Genomic DNA, 23,839 nt, shown 5'->3' on the forward strand with positions numbered 1-23,839 from the left:
TATTCTGACAGATACCATACCTACCTACCACCCCCCCAGTCACCTTCCAATTGCTCTTATAGAAAAACCTCCCCCGATTCCCTGGAAAGAAAACAGAAGGGGATGTGGGATGGGGCATTTCCCTCACCCTAAACAATGAAACAGTATACAGTTTCATCTAGAGAGGAAGGGAAGAGATCTCATGCTTCGGTGCATCTCAGAGGCTTCCTGTTGTCCCAGAGGCTGGGTGGCAAACTTCACACCATCACTGATTATATCCTGTTATTCTGGAGCATGAGAAGCACTTATGTTTCTTTCTTTAGAGAAATGTTTACTCTTGCACCATAATTCACCCCCTTCTCTTTTGTTCACCCTTATTATACCGTTTTCTTTGCTTTTCACTCTTTTACCTATCCCTTTAGATTCATACTACAGACTGAAGCTATTAATGAACTAAAGACACATGGATGGATACTCACTTAAGGTCTGTTATTGTAGTAAATTATGCTGCTATCTGCTGCAACTACATGCTTAAAAACTGTTTGAGTGGGGGTTTCAAAGTTATCAGAGCAACAGTGCAATTACACAAGTCACCATTTGTGAAAATGAAAATTAAGCCAATCAAAACAGCTTGTAAAAATGTAATCACTTTATTAAGTGAAACGGTTGGAAAAAAAGGCCTTAAACAAAATTAATCTGCTTAAATAGATCATACATCTTTTTAACAGTTAGGTGATATTTACAAATAATGAAATCTGGTAACATTTCCTCCTGTACATACTTCTCTACTTAACATTTTTAATTCTGTCAGTCACTTTCACATTGCTAAAATGCCAGAATATTAAATTACTTCATGATGCCTGACCTGATATGGCAACATTGATGAATAAGCAACTCATGACCAAAGAATATTAAATTTAACTAGGTCCAAATCTAAATAAACGGCCATGTGCACCCAGACACAAAAATATGTAATCTATGAGGATAATGACCAAAAATTTGGTAAAAAACAAGAGAGACATTCAACAATGGGAATTTTTCGGTACTGCTAGGCGCAAGACTAAATTGCAGACATTTTGGCCCGCTGTGGTGTGAAGAAATCATGGCATCAACTCCTGATAACAAAAGTCAGCACTGAAGTTCCCACATCCATCAGTTATGCCATCTTTTACATAAAATCATTAGTAGTGTATCAACAAGCCATAAGGATTTAAAACACTTTCTGTAATTTAGTCCATTCGAGAAATGCATGTTCTTCGGAGCTGTGCTTTTCACTTGAAAAATGTTCATCCTTTCAAAACTGTTGTCAAAGTCTGGGCACTTTAAATGAGGAAAGTATCACGCTGGGCTCACAAAGCAGTGTATTTCTCCATCAGCATGGTTCAATGTAGTACGTGACCTCTTTGTGGTTTCCTTTCAATATTGACCTCTATTTTTCTTACATGCGGTCCATAGAAAATTCAGTTTACACTGTCGTCTCCCCTTGGTTGTTGCCCAGGCGTTTGTAAAACTTGCGCCACGACTGCAAAGTCTTTCCAGACCAGATCCAGAATCCTGACGTGATTCCTACAATCATAGTCATAAGGTATTTGATCATAAACACAGTGAAATCAGGCGTCATGGGCGCAAAATTGTTGGCAGGGCATGGCACGGCAAAACGCTTGCACGTCTGCATATGCCAGGTTTTTTCCCACTGCTCGCGAAACGCCTGCTCGTAGAAGTAACACGCAATGACTATGGTGGCCGGAACGGTGTAGAGGACGCTGAAAACGCCAATTCGCACCATTAGCTTTTCCAGTTTTTCGGTCTTGGTGCCATCGTGCTTCATGATGGTACGGATTCGGAACAAGGAGACGAATCCAGCCAACAGGAAAGATGTTCCGATGAAGAGATAAACAAAGAGAGGGGCGAGAACAAATCCACGGAGCGCATCCACGTTGTAGATGCCCACATAGCATACACCGGTCAGAAGGTCGCCATCCACTTGTCCCAGGGCGAGGACGGTGATGGTCTTCACGGCAGGGACGGCCCAAGCGGCCAGGTGGAAGTACTGAGAGTTGGCTTCGATAGCTTCATGGCCCCATTTCATTCCAGCAGAGAGGAACCAGGTGAGCGACAAGATCACCCACCAGATGGAGCTGGCCATGCCAAAGAAATACAAGATCATGAAGAGGATGGTGCAGCCCTCCTTTTTAGTCCCCTGAGCCACGGTTTTGTAAGCATCATCCCTGAACTTATCAATGCAGACCACCTTATCCTCCAGCAGAAACCCGGTTGCATAAGCCAGCGCCACCATGAAGTAACACCCAGAGAGGAAGATGATGGGGCGTTCTGGGTAGCGGAACCGGCGCATATCCACAAGGTACGTGAGAACCGTGAATAGGGTACTCACGCAGCACAGGATGGACCAGATTCCCACCCAGAGCCGCCCGAATCGGACCTCCTCCTCCTTGAAGTACATCAGCCCGTGTGGCTGCTTGTGCTCGCAGGGGGCTCCGCAGTTTTTCGCCCCCAAAAACTGGTAATTGAGGTAGGAAGGGACGGTCAGTTGAAGAGGGCAAGTGAAAGCCTGACTCAGGCGTTCTGCATTCACATGTGGCGTAAACGGGCCCAGTATGTATGGCGTGGGCTCTGTCGGTGGGCTGCCGGGGTCGGATTTGTTCTGTCCAACGCAGATCTCTCCGGCTCCGTGCACAGGGAAGTTCTCACAGCGGAGTCGTTCAGGCCACTGGAAACCGAACTTGTTCATGAGAGCCTCGCACCCTTGTCTGGCACGCTCGCACAATGAGCGACAGGGGGGAATGGCCTGTTCTAGAACTGTACACACTGGTGCATACATGGAACAGAGGAAGAACTTCAAATCTTGAGAGCACTGAACTTTGACAAGGGGGTAAAACTGGTGCACCTCCAGTCCTGCGTCCTCCTGGTTGGTGTGTCCCAGGAGATTTGGCATGATAGTTTGGTTATACTGGATGTCCGTGCACAGAGGAATGGAAATGGGCTGGCAGAACCCATGTTCCGGGACGGAGATGCCCTTTTCTCCGTGATACTGGGCAGAAGACAGTTTAAACAGTAGAAATACGGTGATGAACGCGCAGCATGCCTCCCGAACACACGGAGCGACTCCCCGCACCGCCATCATTGATCGCCTGAAAGACACATAGGAGTTTCGGGAAAACTTGTAAACAAAGGAGTTTCACACACAAAAAACGGAGAAAATTACAACTGACTACACACATAAAGCTCTTTATAAACTTTTCCCTTATACTTTGTTTCGTTTAAGCCATTATTCCATAATCCACCAAATCTGTCTGATAACTTTCACTTGCACGCAACTGAACACACACAAATAAATGTTAACTTACCGGATTTTGCTTTGCCTCGTGAAAAATCGTCTCGTGCTAGAATGTGATATTCCTCAAATCCGTTCACGCGTCCGAACCGCTCGTACAAGGCGAATACAAACTATCCTCCAATTCAGAGTCTTGTGTTCAGGTATTCAAGAGCCCCTTTTTCGAGACTCCTCCGCATACTTCATTATCAGACTTCCCAAACATCTGCCCCCTTTTGTGCTCGGCCCTCCACTCCCTTAAAACACAATGTATGAGAACTTTCTTCGCCACTCCTGTTGAATCTTCTTCAGCTCTATATGTGTACAGTTGATACTCCACATTGCCCCATTAATGATGAAACGGTTTCAAGCAACCCTTCATTGACGGTCTCTTGTACCACTCCGCGGGGCGCCTTGAAACCTCTTGTCTCCCGACCAATGGGAAGGTCTGTTTTTCTTTACGCAGCGTTCCTTATTGGATCGGAAGGAATATTTCAGAAAAAAGGATGGACCGTAGTGTCTTCGCCTAAATTAATTTAGATTCTGTGAGTTTCTTGAAAATGTATGAATATTTATGTGTTCATTCAGCGAAATCTTTGCCTCAAGCACTGAGTAATTAAAATGAGTAATGTCCAGGGGCAACTTGAAAACTTTGTTGAAAACTTATGTTGCGAAACTGAAAAGGCGGACAAATGAATCTCGTGGAAACATGAGTCTAAAGAGAGAGGAAACTTTTAAATAATATAAGCATAAGAAAATAAGTCATATTGTAAAGACCGTAGCTGTTTTGCATTATGACATTATTTGCATGACAATTAAGCAAATTCTTTTTTAAAGTGCCCAAGTTTTTTACTTTCTGAGTATTTTTTATTTTATTTTATTTTATTTTATTTTTTTTAGAATTCCCAATTTTATAATTCCTATTATTTTCAATGGTGATTCTCATTCCCATCATTGTTATATTGTAATTCTTTACTTTATTACCGTAAGAAATACTCTTAATAAAATTATTTTTCTTTTAAATCATCATATATTAAAGCTAGTATGATGATGTAAAAAATATTTTAAAGTTTAAATAATAATTGTATTTATTTATTTTGTATTACGTTAGTGAGAATTCGTTTTTATATATACACATATATTATGGTAATGAGAATTTGAGGGGAAAATGTGAAAATGTAAATTTTAATGGTCTTAAAATGGGCTTAATTTTTAAGCAAATTATATACAAGGTTGGGAGGGTTACTTTTGAAATGTATTCCACTACAGATTACAGAATACATGCTGTAAAATGTAATTTGTAACATATTTCGTTAGATTACTGAAGGTCAGTAATGTAATCTAAATACTTTGGATTACTTCTTCAGCACTGGTAGATTTTTTTTCACTTGTTTTGACTATAAAAATTCTGCCAGTACAGTAAGACAAAATACACATGTTAAAAATACATTCTCTGAAAAACCTAAATATCTTATGCAGTGTTGTTTCTAAAACAAGATAAATCAAACTGATCTTGTTTTAAGGATTTTTAAAATATTTTTACAGGAAAACAATAAAAAAGTTATTATCAAGAATACGATTTTTGCCCTAATATCAAAGATCTTACTAGTAAAAAAAGAATTTATGATCCAACGTGAATTTTCTTGATAAAAAAATATGATCGTGCCTGGTAACGTGCAAGTAAAATGGCTAGAAACAGCATTTTATCTTAGCATAAAGCTGACAGTTTACACAAGGTTTATTTCTATTTCTTCTGCTCCAAACTTACTTCAAACCTACTTCTCTGTCTGCTCATATGAATGTTACACATAAGAAAGTGTTGTTCAAATGCACTTCACATCATTTATATGTATAAATGTTTTCCATCTGCAAGGACTAAATATTAAATGAAACAAATGACAATAAAATGCAAAGTAATCTCTTCAGTAATCAAAATACTTTTTGAATGTAACTGTATTCTAATTACCAATGATTTAAACTGTAACTTTAGTGGAATACAGTTACTTATATTTTGTAATTTAAATACGTATTCCCGTTACATGTATTCCGTTACTCCCCAACCCTGATTATATATTATATAGGCAGGGCCGTAGCTAGTGGGGTGAAAGGTGGTAACGATTCTAGGGGCCCAAAGGTCAGGGGGCCCCACAAAAAATTCTAGACTGTATTTCTTAATAGGAAATGGGCCCATAGCAATATACTTTCAGGGGGCCCAGATTATTTTGCTACGGCCCTGTATATAGATACTATATTTTCTTGACAGGTTTTGTAAGATTCACCCCTGAATAATTTGGTCTTATTTGAATCAGGCAAGTTTGATAGTTTTAGTCTACTGGACTTCAAGAGCAATAACTTTAGAAATAGATGTTTGTGTAGTCAAGCTAATGGATTTATAGCAGTGACTCCTCAGATGAATGTGATTTCTGCCACATACATCATAAAGCCATTTGGTGATGAAATGGGAGCTGGACTGAATTATTACTCTCAAACAAATATAATAGGACATTCAACTTGTGAAAGTTAAGTTTGATGATTTGTAACCTGAAAATTGGCTGAAGGCCTGTGCATGCATGTGTGTTTATGATAAATTAGAAATCTGTTTATGAGAAATCGCTGGCCAAGGTTTAGAACCCATAGGCCAAAACAGTGACATAGTCCTGCTGCAGTGGTCATATTTATAGTGATGTTTGGGCACAGAGTCGTGGATAAATCTCTGTGGTATATGAGTGTTAAAGATTTAAGAACCCAGAAATGTCTCTGATGATGGAAAACTGTGAGAAACGCATAGAATGACACACTGAAATGCACTTTTATTAAATTGAATAGAAAGAATTCAAACTTGCATTCTATTTGTTTGTTTTTTTGTTTTGTTTTTTTCAGTCACGCTTCAAAAAAATTTATCACATTTTTTGGTGCACTGATAAATGAATTGCGTGGATGTGTGCTTGGCCATAAAAGCATAATGGCAAAATCTTGTTACCATTAATCCTTCATCAATGCTCTTAGGAGTGCAAACAAAACTGATCAATGATCCTGAAGATGTATATTTATCTGAAGCAATGTCTATTTTACATATGTTTTTGTCTCTCCCTATAGCATTTTATCTGACTTTTTTATCATTCCTTGTCTCTTACTTTCTCATAAATTAATTTCACAAATACACAGAATGGCATCACTTAGAACTGATGGTTTACAGTTGATAGAAACTCCCTGTAAAAGAAAACAGATTATTGTAAAACATATCACAGTCTAGCATGTTTAAAGAGGGGAGCAAATGCTTTTCGGCAGCTATTCTACCAACAAATGACTTTTGTAGCTTTTAAGAATACACTGAAGTGAAGCTAGTAACAGTCATCGATCTTACACCAGGCAATGATTCACTAATATTCCAGTTAGAAAAGACTCAGCCCACGTCCACACTAAAACATTTCCATTTGAAAGCACATTAGTATTGCTAAGTTTATGCCTCTCATTCACACTAGAACAGCATTATCCTCCACCGAAAATGGAGACTTTCGAAAAGGCTTTCCATAAATGCAGATTTTCGAAAACAATGACATTAGGAAACTGAAAACTGAGTTTTCAGACTTAAATGGATTAGTGTGGACGTGGCCTATATTTGACAATTCATGCTAACCCAATTACTGCAATGTTTATTTCCTTTCGTTATCTATTCTATTGCTCACATTCCTCTCTCTCACACACACTTCGTTCCTAACACTTTATTGTGGCTTTCATGGTGTCAAAGAAGCATTTGGTTTTCTTTTGCTGTGTGTGTGAGAGAAAGAGGTGAGATATAATGTCTCGTGCAATTCACATCTATTTAACATGAACTAACAGCTAATTAAATTAAATGAAAAGCAAAATATGAATTGCCTTTGCAAAAGACAAACCTGAGCTGTATATCTGAAATTAAAAAGAATCATTTGAGAACATTAGACCAAACTTCACCAGTTGCCATTTAGCAATGTTGAATCCTTTCTTAAAAAGAAAACAACAGTTAGTTGTATATTGGTGTGCACGTAAACCAACTCAATGCGGCGTTTACATGCACACCAATACGCTGATAACCAGACTACTACCAAAAATCAACTTATTCAAAAAAGCAGACATCGCAAGAAAACCATGATTACATGAGATTTGAAATCACTGGATTATTCTCTGCTTTTGACGTCAAAATGTAAACAGACATGCGCTCAACACTTGCGCACATTGGATAAGTGGGTAAGTGTTTACATGCAACGCAAAATCAGGGTAATGGGCAAAAATTAAAAGATTTAATTTTTTTGTTTTTGACCTAACTCTGATAAAGGAACGCCGTTTAAGGCATTTACATGACCTTAACATGTTATCTGCTTATCAAGCATAATTGGTGTAAAATTGTGCATGTAAACACGCTCAATGAGATTTATTTTTATTGTCCATTTTATTGTCCCAGGCAATTGCAAATCAGATTGCTTAGGAAGGTAAGTACACCCTTACAAAATCGAGAGTTCATGGCAAATTTGCCAGAAACTTGCCGCAAATTTGCCACTGATCATTTTCACATGCAAATGATCTTTGCGGCAAACTTGTGGCAAATTGTCCATTGCTGCCAAAGGTTTGCTACAGGTTCACCACTGCTGGTAAACTTCTGGCAAACATGCAAGCTCATTTGAATGTGAAAATAATGAGTGTCAAATTTGCGGCAGGTATGCCAGAACTCTAGATTTTTTGTAAAACCATCTCTCTTACCTGCATGGTCTGTTTCATTATTGTCTGCAGTACAAATGGCGCGTTACACTCAAGACGACAAGTTCCACCCAAAAATATATTTTAGGAAGGTTCTGGGTTCAATACAAGTTAAGCTCAATCGACAGCATTTGTGGCATTGATTACCACAAAAATTAGTTTTGACTCATCCCTCTACTTTAAAAACAAAAAAAAAAGCAAAAATCTGGGTTTCAGTGCGGCAATTACAATGGAAGTGAATGGAGTCATTGAAAGTGAATGTGGCCAATTTCTGGAGGATTTAAACACAGAAATGTGAAGCTTATAATTTTACAAAAGCACTTGCATAAATTCTTCTGTATTTTTTGAGCTGCAAAGTTGTTTAAATTGTCATTTTTACAGTCATTTTAGGGTTTTAGGGTTTGTTGACATTACATCGTCATGGAAATGAAGTTGTAAAATTGGCTATAGCTTTACACAGAAAAGGTTAGCAAGTGATAATTTTTACACGCATATCAATTTACATCTTGTGGCTATACTTTTGAAACAGTGAGTATTTTAATGTTCAAAAATTGCTCCTATTCACTTCCACTGTAAGTCCCTCACTTTTTTAAAGAGTAGGGACAAGACAAAATACATTTTTGTGGTAATCAATATATCTTTTATTGAACCCGGAAAATTAAATGTTACGTTTTTTATTTAATTTTATTTTTTTTTAATTAAAGGTGAAGTATGTCATTTTTGCAGCACTAGCCACCAAACAAAAATAAACGTTGTTTTCAAAACAGCTGGTTGGTCAAACAAAGAGATAATCCTGCCCCCAGTTTACGACATTGGATGAGTAACGTTTTTGGGGCAGGTCTAAGAGCGTCTCTCAAAACAAATAAAATTTTACCTATGAAAATGAAAAAGATCAGCTTTAAAGATTACTCAATTCAATCTGATGAAATTTTGTTTTTAAATTGAAATGTGTAAATCTTATAATTATTAACAACTAATAATTATAATTAACACTGAGGGTTAGAGATTCATTCAGGTCCTTAACCCTTTGTATGAATAATAGTGCTTTCCTTAGCCAGCACCATTAATAAAACTATTCTGACAGTAATCACTGTTCACACATTTGTGCTCATTTTCTCTCTTTTTTATGAAGTCACGGAAATGTCACAAGGACACTTAAGATTAAATCATCATATGGTTACCATAATAAGAATGCATTCTAAATTAAGCTCCTCAATAATCCCAATTTTGATTCTTTTCTGCATGCATATTTTAGCAATCTGTGACTAAACTATGGGGAAAAGTTACAAACAAAGAAATACTTTTGTGTGTGCCTGTCTATCCATGTGCCTCTCTATCTCTCTCTGTCTCTCAGACACTCATTTATTTAGCTGAAGAATGTTAATAGGTGTTTCATAATGTGCAGCTGTTTATGTGTGTTTTGCTGTCATTGTTAAGCCCTTACATTCATTTCCTCTCTCTTAATGCTGGAGTTTGAGTGTGAACAGACCAGGAAAGTCAAACACAGATACTCAGGCAGCTCCATTTTAGGCAAAACACATCATGCAACATTGTCTCTGAGTACAGCAGCACTAATGGGTTGGTATACATTTGACTTGGTCTGGTCTTAAACAGTAATCATCTATCAAATGGAATAAAAGTGCATTTAAACACTCCTGCTGCTGAAACACTTCATCAACGGCTCTCTGCTGACCGAATGCAGAAGACTGTTCATTCTAAAGGGGTGGTTGTGTTCAAAATCTGGCTCAGAGCGGAGTAGGGGTGAATGCAAGAAGGAATGTCGGAAAGAAGGGTGCTCCAGTTGGCCTAAATCTGTCCACAGTTTACTTGCTTAGACACAATCTAACACTGCAACACTTTTGCAGTTGAACAACATTAGACTGTATGGAGTCAGAGTATGGAGGCCACATACAGTATATAATTTTTTTTGGATTAGACAACATAGACATTTTTCAAAAAATAAAATATAAATATTATTATGTGACCCCAGTGACCCCAAAAAGTATTTGGACACATTTGAACAAAGGAATAGTTCCCCAAAAAGTACAAGTCTCTCAACATTTACTCACCCACATGTCAAATAACTTTCTCTCTTCCATGGAACAAGCTCCAAATGCACTAGAGTCTTCCACTGTCAAGCTCCAAAATATCAAATATGGAACCATTAGACACATGTGCGTTTTGTCCCGACACATGTGAGAACCAATGAACCTAACTGAATGCATCTAATGTCGTCATATTTGATATATACCATAAGAGCTATGGTGGAGGGCAAGGTTTTCAGTGATAACTTTTGGTTAGTTTTGTCAGTAAGTTTGGTTAGTGATGACCAAATGTTGGTATGTCCTCACACAAATCTGTTGTATAGCTTCAGAGGATTTGGGATAGAGTCATATGGACTATTATTATGAAATTATAATGGAGATTTTTTTTTTTTTTTTCCATTTATAGCTTTACAGCCCCAGTCCCTATTCACTTTCATTATGTGGAAAATAACTACCTGAATATTCTTCAGAAATGTAACTTTTGTGTTCCATGACATTAAGGGGTGAGAAAATTATCTCAGAATTTTCATTTTGGGTGAACTATTCCTTTAAGCCATACTTTAGTATGCATTTTGTTGTTGTTGTGTGCATTAGATAACAAAATATCAAAGCAATCTGCAAAGAAATTAAGCTAGAGGTTTTTTTTAAAGAACTAACTTTACTATTCTAAGCCATGTTTTTATTTTTTTTATTTTTTTTTTTTTGCCATGATTGTTAAAGGGATAGTTCACCCAGAATGAAAACTCTCTCATCGTTTTCTCACTCTCATGCTGTCCCAAATGTGTATGACTTTCTTTCTTCTGCTGAACAAAAACGAAGGTTTTTAGAAGAATGTCTCAGCTCTGTAGGTCCATACAATGCAAATGGTGGACAGAACTATTAAGGTCCAAAAAGCATATAAAAGCAGCATAAAAGTAATCCATATGACTCCGGTGGTTTAATCCATATCTTCAGATGAGATAATGATAGGTGTGGGTGCGAAACAGATTGATATTTAAGTCCTTTTTTGCCATAAACCTCCACTTTCACTTTCATTTCCACATTCTTCTTCTTTTGTTTTTTGTGATTCGCATTTTTCGTGCATATCGCTACCTACTGGGTAGGGAGGAGAATTTATAGGAAAAAAATGACTTGAACTTTGTCTGTTTCTCACCAACACCTATTATATCGCATCTGAAGGCATGGGTTTAACAACTGGAGTTATATGGATTAACTTTATGCTGCATTTAAATGCTTTTTGGACCTTCGAAGTTCTGTCAACCATTTACTTGCATTGTGAGGACCTACAGAGCTGAAATATTCTTCAAAAAATCTTTGTTTGTGTTCATACATCATACACATCTGGGATGGCATGAGTGTGAGTGAACTATCCCTTTAATCAACTGGTGTCAAGGTCATAGCCCTATAGCGAATAAACGCACATTTGGTTCATCACATTTACTACGGACATATTCCAATAACATCTGAAAACCGAAAAGTATCACAATACTTTTGGTATTCATTTCGAACACTATATCTATTGTTTTATCATTTAAAAGCTATTAAACTTCTTTTTGTGTTTTGCCCGAAAAGTATGTGTATGCTGTCTTTATTTAAAATAAATGCCACTTGGTTGGTATGTTGTTATTAAATGGCTTGATATAACTGACTTGATGTGGCTTAAAGGAATAGTTCACCCAAAAAAAAAAAAAAAAAAAAAAAATCTGTCATTATTTACTTACCTTAATGCTGCCCCAAACCCGTATGATTTTCATTCTGTGGAACACAAAAGATGAATTTTTATTCATCTTTTGAATTATATGAATATGAATTTTAAGTCTTCACAGTGTTTACTCTCAAATCAAATCATAGCATTAATAAAGTGCTAAAATCAATTATGGCGATACGTCAATTATATAAAATCTCATAGGTTTTCATTGTATCTCGTGACTAAAAGTCATGACTTCATGTTGCACGTTTGGTCCCAAGATGCAGTGCGAACCAGTGAGGTGTGATGTTATCGACGTAGCCACCATATTAGATTTAAGCGTTTTAGTAATATTTGAGAGTGAATATTGACTCGTTCTGTTTGTCGCAAGTAATCGTAACACTTCAGAAGACTTGGAATATAGTGCAAGAGTCATATCAATTACGTTTATCGTTGTTTTTGTGGTATTTGGTATATGTGTCCACTTTGCCCATTGTATTAGTGGGATACGCCATATTCAATTTCATGCTGTGTGTTTGCCAATGAAGTTCTTCCAGTTTTTGTCCAAACACTTTTGCCACCTAGTTACTATGGAAATGACTACAGGATTTATCAGTTCTATCCTGTTCTCTCTCTCTCTCTCTTTCTGAAATGCCCGCCCATCATTTGACATTCCAAGGAATATGCAGCTGACGAAAACCAGGCGACAGTCTCCTCCATGGGAATTTATCTTGCTCCTCACTTGATACTTTGCTCAAAGCCCAGTCCTATTCTTTAATTTCATCCCGCTAACATCTGGATAAACCAATACACCAGCAGTATGGTAGTCAGAGTGCAGTTTGGGAATATCTTGTGTATTTCTCTGACCACCTGTGTCTGTGTTCTTAATGTAGCAGGAGAATTCTGGCTAATAACTCCAGTGCATTTGATGTACCTCGCGACCGCAGTGGCTGGCCCGGTCCCCCGTGCGCTGCCCTACTTCCGTGTAATGTAAACGATAGTATATCAAAGTACACAGCCGGATGCTTGATAGGTCAGAGTAAAAGAATACTGGAAGACGGGGCAGCCTTGCATTTCTTCGCAATGCTGATGTAACAAATGGAAAGACAACATAGGAGTGTGTTCATACTGTATAATAAAGTGTTGGACCACTACAAGTTCATAGGAATGTAGTTTGTACTTTGTTGAAGGCACACATTGTTCTGTATACTTTAAAGTAGTGTACTGGGTTCAATATACACTGTAAAAAGTGGTAACCTCCATACAATTCTTATTTAATCGTGAAAACATATACATCATTAGAAAAGTGCACTTCAGTTTCAATCTAAAGGGAATGGTAAGGGGGATGGTTTTTGCCATTTCTTTCAACAAGGGAGATGGCATCTCCACACATGCCCTCTCAACTTGAGTCCTGTCCGTAATAACTGAATAGTGTCACTTTTTACAGTGTACACAGAAAAAAAAAAAAATCAACCAAGTGGTAACTTCTTACTTTATTACTTTATTATCTGGTTTTGTGCAAGTCAAAAATATTATTTAACATCACTGAATTATCCTAAATGCATTAGGTTTCATCAACAAAGGATTAATTCAGGTAGAAATGGCTCCTTAAGGTAACATCAGGTTACTAATTCTTTCAGTGTAACTTGTTATTAACATGGAAGCTGCTTTCTTGTTGATTCCAATTTTTAAAACATATCAGTGGAAGCTCTCATCTATTTGTTCTGCTTGTTCTGTTTCTTATCAGTTGTTTTACAGCATTTGCTAGTATTTCTGCACTAATAGTAGCATGGTGACAAAAGTTGGCAGAGTTTAACAGGTATATCTTATCAACAAGCAAAGAAAATTGAATGTTTTAATGAGCTGCCAAAAGACAATAAACCCCTTCCCCCAGTTAAAATCCCATTATGTTAAAGGAAACCCACACTCCTCCACCAGACTCCCCGCTGGGCCCCACTCTTTCTCTCTCTTTCTCTAAATAAGTTGATAATTTGTATGCTAAGTATGGGTGGCTATTTTGTTGATAATGGTCAATGAAAGAGTGATATGCAGATTAAATGAGCAGGCAGGGGGATCTATTGTTTGAAGACTCAACCTCACATAAGGGAGGAGAGGAAGACAGGAAAGAAAGAGCAAAGAAGGATGGGGAGGAGGATCAAGGAAAATATTTTCAATGGGAAAAAAAGCCAGTGTTTCATTAGATTCGAGACTGTTGCACAAGGTAACAAAGTTGAGATTTTCTCTTACTTGATTTCCTCCCTCTGAAAAAGTCATCAAGTAATTTTTATTTGTATAGCGCCTTTCACAACACACATCATTTCAAAGCAGCTTTACAGAAAATAATGCATTAACAGAAAATGAAACTGTAACATCTATAATGTCTTAGAGTCATCATTGTGTAGTTTGATAAATTACAATTGTGAATTGTGTTTAAAAATAAGTCATTAAATAATAATTGTAATTAGAAAACCCAGTGAGCAAGCTGAAGGCGACTGTGGCAAGGAACACAAAACTCCATAAGATGTTGGTTAATGGAGAAAAATAACCTTGGGAGAAACCAGGCTCACTGTGGGGGCCAGTTCCCCTCTGGCTAACATCATGAATATAATGCCAATATTACTTATTTATGTGCAGTTCAAGTCATAGTTTAAAATTAGTAAACTAAGTAAGTGTTAAGGGCCAGTGTTTAAACAAAGATTTTGTATGAACTGTAAGATTAATGACTAATGTCTTTGAAGTCCATCCTGGATTAACTGCAGAAGTTCACATAGATGCATTGTCCTTGTTAGTTGGCTGATGAAGGCTTTTGTTGGCAATTAATTGATAGCCTATGTATTCCATTATAGGCGTGTAGTCCATCATTAGACCGAGGTTATGCAGGCAGAAATCAGTGAGGTGCATTGCAGTTCAACCGGCCGGTAATTTCGGTGAGGTCTATCCAAGGTTCAGGCAATGGCATATGATGTATCCCATGTCTCATGGTTGGAGTTTGGTATCAGTTCATCCTCTGAAGTCCATCGTAATAGACTGAAGTGATGTTTGGCTGGCACTGGCTGCTAAAAAAGAACACTTTTATCACTCCAACAAACCAAATCTATCTATCTATCTATCTGTCTGTCTGTCTGTCTGTCTGTCTGTTTGTCTGTCCGTCAGTCCGCCCATCCGTCATACAGCAATAAGTATTGAGCGTTCTGATATTGATGTGTGAGGATCGATCCTTAAATATTATTAATTTAAGTGATTTTATAAATAATTGTTATTGTGGTCTCATAGTCTGTTGTTAATTTACTGTTAAAGATGATTGCTTTTTATTATAATGATAAATGGTTATAATTATAATTAATTTTATCCTTAGAAATCACCAAAAATTCCATTTAATTGAAGTATCAATATTGCAGATAATAGGCCTACTTGATATCAGATTGAAAAGAAAATCAGTTATGCTCACTACTAATGATCAGTGTTGGGTAAGTAATCCATTACAATTTACTAATTACTTCTCTTAAAACTGTAATCAGTTTACTTTACTGGTTACCTAATTGAAAAGTAATCACATTACTAATTACTACACACCCCTCAAATGTCACAGAAACCCAAATATACATATACAGTTGTGCTCAAAAGTTTGCATACCCTGGCAGAAATTGTGAAATTTTGGCACTGATTTTGAAAATATGACTGGTCTTTTATTTAAGGATAGTGATCATATGAAGCCATTTATTATCACATAGTTGTTTGACTCCTTTTATAAATCATAATGATAACAGAAATCACCCAAATGGCCCTGATCAAAAGTTTACATACCCTTGAAGGTTTGCCTTGTCACAGACACACAAGGTGACACACACAGGTTTAAATGGCAATTAAAGGTTAATTTCCCACACCTGTGGCTTTTTAAATTGCAATTAGTGTCTGTGTATATATAGTCAATGAGTTTGTTAGCTCTCACGTGGATGCACTGAGCAGGCTAGATACTGAGCCATGGGGAGCAGAAAAGAACTGTCAAAAACCTGCGTAACAAGGTAATGGAACTTTATAAAGATGGAAAAGGATATAAAAAGATATCCAAAGCCTTGAAAATGCCAGTCAGTACTGTTCAGTCACTTATTAAGAAGTGGAAAATTCAGGGATCTCTTGATACCAAGCCAAGGTCAGGTTGACCAAGAAAGATTTCTGTCACAACTGCCAGAAGAATTGTTCGGGATACAAAGAAAAACCCACAGGTAACCTCAGGAGAAATACAGGCTGCTCTGGAAAAAGACAGTGTGGTTGTTTCAAGGAGCACAATACGACAATACTTGAACAAAAATGAGCTGCCTTTACTGCGCTAATGCCACAAAAAAGCCCAGTTACAATATGCCCGACAACACCTTGACACGCCTCACAGTTTCTGGCACACTGTAATTTGGAGTGACGAGATGAAAATAGAGCTTTATGGTCACAACCATAAGCGCTATGTTTGGAGAGGGGTCAACAAGGCCTATAGTGAAAAGAATACCATCCCCACTGTGAAGCATGGTGGTGGCTCACTGATGTTTTGGGGGAGTGTGAGCTCTAAAAGCATGGGGAATCTTGTGAAAATTGATGACAAGATGAATGCAGCATGTTATCAGAAAATACTGGCAGACAATTTGCATTCTTCTGTACAAAAGCTGCGCATGGGACACTCTTGGACTTTCCAGCACAACAATGACCCTAAGCACAAGGCCAAGTTGGCCCTCCAGTGGTTACAGCAGAAAAAGGTGAAGGTTCTGGAGTTCCATCACAGTCTCCTGACCTTAATATCATCGAGCCACTCTGGGGAGATCTCAAACGTGCGGTTCATGCAACATGACCAAAGACTTTGCATGACCTGGAGGCATTTTGCCAAGACGAATGGGCAGCTATACCACCTGCAAGAATTTGGGGCCTCATAGACAACTATTACAAAAGACTGCACGCTGTCATTGATGCTAAAGGGGGCAATACACAGTATTAAGAACTAAGGGTATGCAGACTTTTGAACAGCGTTCATTTTTTTCTTTGTTGTCATGTTTTGTTTTATGATTGTGGCATTCTGTTATAACCTACAGTTGAATATGAATCCCATAAGAAATAAAAGAAATGTGTTTTGCCTGTTCACTCATGTTTTCTTTAAAAATGGTACATATATTACCAATTCTCCAAGGGTATGCAAACTTTTGAGCACAACAGTATATGAACATAATTCATGTTTTAAATGTATTTTACATAAATAATATTATTTTAGAAATGTTACCCTAGTAGTGTACTTAGTTTTTAAAAGTATTTAACTGAAAGTCAGTAACTGTAATCTTATTACAAGAATTTGTAATGTAATGCATAACACTACTTTTTGAAATAAATGTAATTAGATTACAATAAATAATTACTTTGTTATCAGATCACACCAAACACTGCTAGTGATTAACAGCTCAATGTTTTGTTCCAACATCTCACACCTCTGCCAACCCACCCGCCAATCCTCAGAGACAGTGACACCTATCTGGCTGGTGTGTGTAAATCCAGTCCCAGGCCTGTGAGGCCTGCATGGAGGTTAGGCGTAACAGCTGGCTCTTGCATGTGTTTGAGAAGCCATGAATAAACAGAGAGAGAGCCACAAAAGCTGTGAGAAGCAGAGACCACACACTCACAGAAACCAAAACACACTCTCACACTTCACAGTCGCCTTGCTCAGCACATGCTGCCAAACAAATGCTACTGCATCCTTGAAACGTTACCCAACAGGCCACATGCCTTTCTCATGTTTATTCCCTATGTGAAAGGCTAATGCAAAATCCTGACAGATCGCACCCTGTGTCATTGCGTATGGTGTCGTATAGCATATCTTGCCTATTTCATGTACAAGGTGCGCAGTGACATAACTATATTAATATGTACATAGATTATAATTTGATCTCAAATTATAAAATTATTTTTTGATCTCAAACTATATTTTGTGAAATAATGGTGTTAAAATACAATATTAAGTTAACTTCAACAAAAATTAGTTAAGCTAAAGTTCAGCTAAATGTTTCCCTTATTAGCTAAATGCTAATGTTTTCCTAATCAGCTAATTGTCCCACATTCAAATGTATTTAGGAAAATTAAAATGTAATGTACATGTGCAAGTATCAATAATGATTATTTTAAAGGGTTTGCAATGTAAGAATCATAAGAAATATGTAAAATGGTGCTATATGCATATTATTGCAGGCCAGGTAAAAAAATTTCAACACTCAGTTTAAGGTTTATGACCCCTGCTATATACAATGCGTGCTATTTGTTATACATAGACACAATATATTACTATATGTGTTATATCTCAAATGTATTGTAAATTTGTACTGTGGTTTCAGCCTTGGCTTTCTTATAGAACTTTCATACCAATCTGTTTATCTCATGTCGCACTGATCAGATTTCAGGAGAGGACTATGTACTAAGTACGACTCAAGTATTCTTTTCACCTCTAACAAATGATTTTTATAAGCAAAGAGTGTGTTGAGAAGCTCAGAGGAGAGCTCGGGGTGATAGACGAAGCTGGAGATGACTAGTTATTCAGGCTAAAAGTATCATTCAATGAGTGATGACAGATGAATGTTTTAAATGGAATGTCCTCATGCATTCTCCACTCATCAGGATATCGGATGAGATAGCTGAACATTGGAGACAGACGGCAGATTTGTGCTCAGTTCTCCAGGGATCCTGACATGTGTTTCTTTGGGAGCAGACTGGAACTGACTCTCCTGAAACTGCACACTCATGTATTTATACACACACACACACACACACACAGACACACACACACACACACACACACGGAAAACAAAAAGGAGAGACTGTTTATTTATAATTGCACCAGATTCAGAATGCTTCAATGCAGCTGTGTTATGGATTTTCACCATATTGCGCAGTCCTTATGTTTGTTAGTGTACTGGTTTGTGTGACGTTTTTGGCTTGCATGTGCATTTAGATAGATGTTCTTAGTGGTTTCTAGGCAATTAGACAGACAGACAGACAGATTGGTTAGCCTTTAGCATAGCCAGACCGTAGCCAGACCTTTGACTAAAATGTAGCTAAGAACTACCCACTTAAAGGCGTGGTCACACATACTTTCACACGGCGAAATTCAGCAGGCAAAATCATCTCAATGGGAATCCACATGAAATTCACAATCGCACGGATTCCCATTGGACTTCCGGTGGCGAAGAATTTCCCCTGATTTCCTCTTGCGGATTTCCCATGGAGTTCAAGTTTGGTGAACTTTGACAGGTGAATTTAATTTTCCGCGTTGACCAGTAATACTGCTTGGTTTGGCAGTGACCTCTGTGTGGGCGGTGTTTTGTACATAGCTACACTGAATATTCTCAATGGACAAGGATATAATTTTAGCAATAATTGCTTACAGCACCTTTAAATTAAAAAGAAACTCACAAGCGATGTGGGCAGGTGGGCTTCATTACATTTATCAATGATTGGGAAGGTTAATGTTATTAAAATGAATTGTATTCCAAAATTCAACAACCTGCTACAGTCTCTCCATATAGATGTCCCCTCTCTTATTTCAAGCAATTTGATAGCATAGAGAAGTCCTTCATTTGGAATGGTAAATGTCCCAGATTACATTTCAGTAGTTGCATAGGCCGATTGACAAAGGTGGGCTAGGCCTACCCAAGATTTTGTTTTATTATTATGCATTCAGTCTCAGACATTTGGCTCATTGGTCGCTTCCACCTGAGAGAGCCCCTCCCTGGTTTTGTATTGAACAGGAAGTTCTTGCCCCTATTTCGCCATTACAAAGCCTTTCTATCAAACTAACCGGAGAAGTTAAGTTACACCCCGTTATCTCGCATCTGCACTTGGTATGGACAAAAGTGTCCAGAGTGTTTCTAAGTGTTACCAACTGTCCTACAAGATTGAAGGACAGTCGAACACCACCAACTCTAGAAGCATGTGGCAAGGAATTAATATCATCACAGACTTTAAAGGGAATAAAAACTCCGCTGTGAACACCACTGCCTGTCTCCCGGATGAGCTAAATACTTTTTATGCACGTTTCGAGGGAAATAACACCGCGGAGAGAGCTCTCGCAGCCGAAGCTACAGAGGTTAGTTCACTCTCTGTCTCTGTAGCGGATGTAACCCGATCCTTCCGACGGGTGAATATCCGTAAAGCCGCGGGTCCAGATGGCATTCCGGGCCGTGTCATCAGAGCGTGCACGAACCAGCTGGCTGGTGTTTTTACAGACATTTTCAACCTTTCCCTCTCCTTGTCTGTGGTCCCCACATGCTTTAAAATGTCCACCTTTGTGCCTGTACCAAAGCAATCCAAAATCACTTGCTTAAATGACTGCCGTCCTGTTGCTCTGACCCCCATCATCAGCAAATGCTTTGAGAGACTAATCAGAGATTACATCTGCTCTATGCTGCCTCCATCACTAGACCCATTGCAGTTTGCTTAACGCAACAACCGCTCCACTGATGATGCCATTGCATCTACAATACACACTGCTCTCTCCCACCTGGAAAAAAGGAACACTTATGTGAGAATGCTGTTTGTAGACTATAGCTCAGCATTCAACACCATATGCACTTGCCCTCCAAGCTTTATGTGAAACTCCGGGCTCTGGGCTTAAACAGCTCGCTGTGCAGCTGGATCCTGGACTTCCTGTCAAGCAGACACCAGGTGGTTATAATGGGCAGCAACATCTCCTCATCACTGACCCTCAAAACTGGAGCCCCACAGGGCTGTGTTCTCAGCCCACTCCTGTATTCCCTGTACACACATGACCGTGTGGCAACACATAGCTCCAATGCCATCATTAAGTTTGCTGATGATATGACGGTGGTAGGTCTGATCACTGACAATGATGAAATGGCCTACAGAGAGGAGGTGCACACTCTGACATGCTGGTGTCAGGAGCACAACCTCTCCCTCAACGTCAGCAAGACAAAGGAGCTTGTGGTGGATTTCAGGAGAAAAGACAGAGAACACAGTCCTATCACCATCAATGGAGCACCGGTGGAGAGAGTCAGCAGCTTCAAGTTCCTCGGTGTCCACATCACTGAGGAACTCACATGGTCTGTCCACACTGAGGCCATTGTGAAGAAGGCTCATCAGGGCCTCTTCTTCCTGAGACGGCTGAGGAAGTTTGGAATGAACCACCACATCCTCACACGGTTCTACACCAGCACTGTAGAAAGCATCCTGACTGGCTGCATCACTGCCTGGTACGGCAATAGCACCGCCCACAACCGCAAAGCCCTGCAAAGTGTGGTGCGAACTGCCAGACACATCATCTGAGGTGAGCTTCCCTCCCTTCAGGACATATATACCAGGCGGTGTTTGAAAAAAGCTCGGAGGATCATCTGAGACTCCAGCCACCCAAGCCATAGGCTGCTCTCACTGCTACCATCAGGCAGGCGGTATCGCAGCATCAGGACCCACACCAGCCAACTTCATGACAGCTTCTTCCACCAAGCAATCAGACTTCTGAACTCTTGACCTCTCACGATCAATATACATCAGCACTGCACTTTATTAATCTTATTATCTCACACTAGACTGTCATAAATTATATTCTCTCTTAACAACACACTGGCAACTGACTATCAACCGACAGCCTGAATGTCAATACAGTACAATACAACCTACCGTATATTTTATAAATAATATAAATACTATTTTTATTGTATGTGTATTCTATATTGTGTGTATGTGTATTCTATATTGTGTTTATTGTATACTGTACATTGTATATTATTATTTGTATATTGTGTTGTGTGTAATTATGTGTATATTAGATATGTAAATTGTGATGTGTAAATCTGTTTATTGTAAGCTGGTATATGTCTCATCACTGTCATGACTGCTATGTTGCTCGGAACTGCACCCAAGACTTTCACCCACAATTGCACTTGTGTACATGGTTGTGTGACAATAAAAGTGATTTGATTTGATTTGATTTGTTTAATTCGGACATTTATTTAAATGTTGCCTCGAGCATATGATTGAACCCAAAATTATGAATTAATAAGTCCCTTTCTGCTGGTCAGAGTGGATTGTGGGGGGGGGGGTTACTACACTCAGTGACCTATATGAGAGTGGAGTGTTGAGATCCTTTGAAAATTTGGTTCAACATTTTGGGATTCCCAGATCTCAGTTCTTTAGGTATTTACAGCTGCGCCACCTGCTCTGTACTACTTTTGGGAGTAGCATACACCCCCCCTAAAGTGGCAGACACTCTGGGAGGGGTGATTACTGCTTTTGGAAAAGGCCATGAGGCATCAATGTATTACTTCCTGCTAATTCAGAGTCTGGGGGACAGAGCTTTAACTTCTATCAAGAGATTATGGGAGAAAGATTTAAACTTGGTATTGGAGTAGGGAGTGTGAGCTAGGATTCTAAAAAACGTCATGTCTGCATCTAGAGATGCAAGGGTGCGCCTTATGCAATTCAAGATTTTACATCGATTCTATTGGTCCCTTTCTAGATTGTATAGGCTTGGTCTTAAAGACACACCCACCTGCTGGCGATGCCAATCAGAGGATGGAGACACAACCCATGTCTTTTGGTGGTGTGTTAAGATCCAAGAATTTTGGTTGAAGTTTCAGAGTTTTGTGTGTGACGTATTGGGCACTCGGGTTTCATTTTGCCCCAGACTCTGTATTTTGGGTGATGGGGCGGTCATCAATGTAGAGAATAGACACATAAAGAGTTGGGTCCTAACCAGTGTCATGATCACCAGACAGATAGTTTTAAGGGGATGGAGGTCAGCTGGAGCTCCCTCATTTCAGGAGTGGTGCTCGGAGATGGGGAGGATGGCGGCTTTTGAAGAAGGGTCATTTAGAAGACTGGAGAAATTGGACTAATTTGTGGGGAAATGGGGTGGATATCTGGCGTTTCTGGAGGGCTCTCAGGGAGGGGCAGTGGAGAGAGAGGTGTAGTTGTCAATATGTGTGATTATATATATATATATATATATATATATATATATATATATATATATATATATATATATATTTGTCTTGTTTTTTCTTTGTGTGTGTGTCTATAATCATGTATGACCACTGGGATGTTGTTGGGGTCCAGGGTGGGGTTGGGGATTGGTAGTGGTAATAGTGGGGGTTAATTGTTGATTCTGTGTATATATGTTTTGTTTTTCTATGTTTAATATGCGAATCAATAAAAAAAATTGTTAATCAGAAAAAAAGAAACTCAAAACCAAGCAACATTTTACATTGGTCAACACAGCAGAATACACCTGTCAAATTTCACCAAATTTAAACTCCACATGAAATCCGCGAGGGAAAATTCTATGCCACAGGAAGTCCATCGTGTGAAATTCCCAATTGCGTGGATTCCCGTTGAACTGACTGTATTTCGCCCACATATTTTTACAGTGCGAAGGTATGCATGATGATGCCTTTAGATAGGAAAAGCCCTCTAACTGAAAGCAATCAATCATAGTCAGTTTTGCCATCACGTGCAGTTTAGGGGTTGGATTTTTGGAGGCATACAATAAAAGACACACATGGGGAAATAAATCATTTGTGTAATGGCAAGGCAATCTCCACGAGCAAAAAACACATGGGAAAATAGCAGAAAATATCCAGCACTGAAAACCTCATCAGAGAGAATTTCACAGACATTTCTGCTTTACTTTCTGCTATGTGCTTCTGAATATCTTTAAAAGATTTGATGTCACTAACCTGACAAACTTGGGCAAATCTGGTGATCTGGCGCTCATTGTATCAACACGAAACCTTGTGAACACGACTCTGTTTCAAGACGGACTGATGAAAGTCCTGTGTGCTTTTACTCACGGAAGTTCCATCAAACCAGCCAATCAGATTTGGACTGATTAACTTAAGAAAGTGTGCTTTGTGGGCAGTCCTTGGGCTGTCTGAGGCTTAGTCTAGTTGGCTGGTTGCTAGGGTGTTTTGGGTGGTTGCTAGGGCATTGCTAAGTGGTTGCTAGACCATTAGACAGACAGACAGACAGACAGACAGACAGACAGACAGACAGACAGATAGATAGATAGATAGATAGATAGATAGATAGATAGTG

At 38.7% G+C, this 23,839-nt stretch overlaps 2 protein-coding genes across 5 annotated transcripts in view; both read right to left on the bottom strand.

Moving 5' to 3' along the window:
• Positions 1-610: 610 nt before the first annotated feature.
• Positions 611-3,659, bottom strand: fzd7b (frizzled class receptor 7b). Its single transcript, XM_051707041.1, has 2 exons — positions 3,345-3,659; positions 611-3,128 (listed from the first exon to the last, which is right to left on the bottom strand). Exon 2 carries the CDS (start codon positions 3,119-3,121, stop codon positions 1,445-1,447), a length of 1,677 nt encoding a protein of 558 aa, XP_051563001.1. The 5' UTR covers positions 3,122-3,128; positions 3,345-3,659; the 3' UTR covers positions 611-1,444.
• A 9,628-nt stretch (positions 3,660-13,287) lies between these two features.
• Positions 13,288-23,839, bottom strand: part of LOC127446274 (cyclin-dependent kinase 15-like) — a 72,061-nt gene continuing 61,509 nt past the window's right edge. For 2 of the 4 annotated variants that reach the window (XR_007898177.1, XM_051707047.1), the window contains one exon: positions 13,288-14,826. The gene's annotated coding sequence lies outside the window, so the exon portion shown is untranslated. Of the gene's footprint in view, positions 14,830-23,839 lie in introns of all 4 variants that reach the window. The other 2 variants (XR_007898176.1, XM_051707048.1) reach the window with 1 other exon arrangement.

The sequence above is a fragment of the Myxocyprinus asiaticus genome, chromosome 9, assembly GCF_019703515.2.
Source record: "Myxocyprinus asiaticus isolate MX2 ecotype Aquarium Trade chromosome 9, UBuf_Myxa_2, whole genome shotgun sequence".
Classification (NCBI taxonomy): domain Eukaryota; kingdom Metazoa; phylum Chordata; class Actinopteri; order Cypriniformes; family Catostomidae; genus Myxocyprinus; species Myxocyprinus asiaticus.

What these genes read in the sequence shown, in the direction of transcription:
- fzd7b (XM_051707041.1), bottom strand. Translation starts at nt 3,121, where the DNA reads ATGATGGCGGTGCGGGGAGTCGCTCCGTGTGTTCGGGAGGCATGCTGC.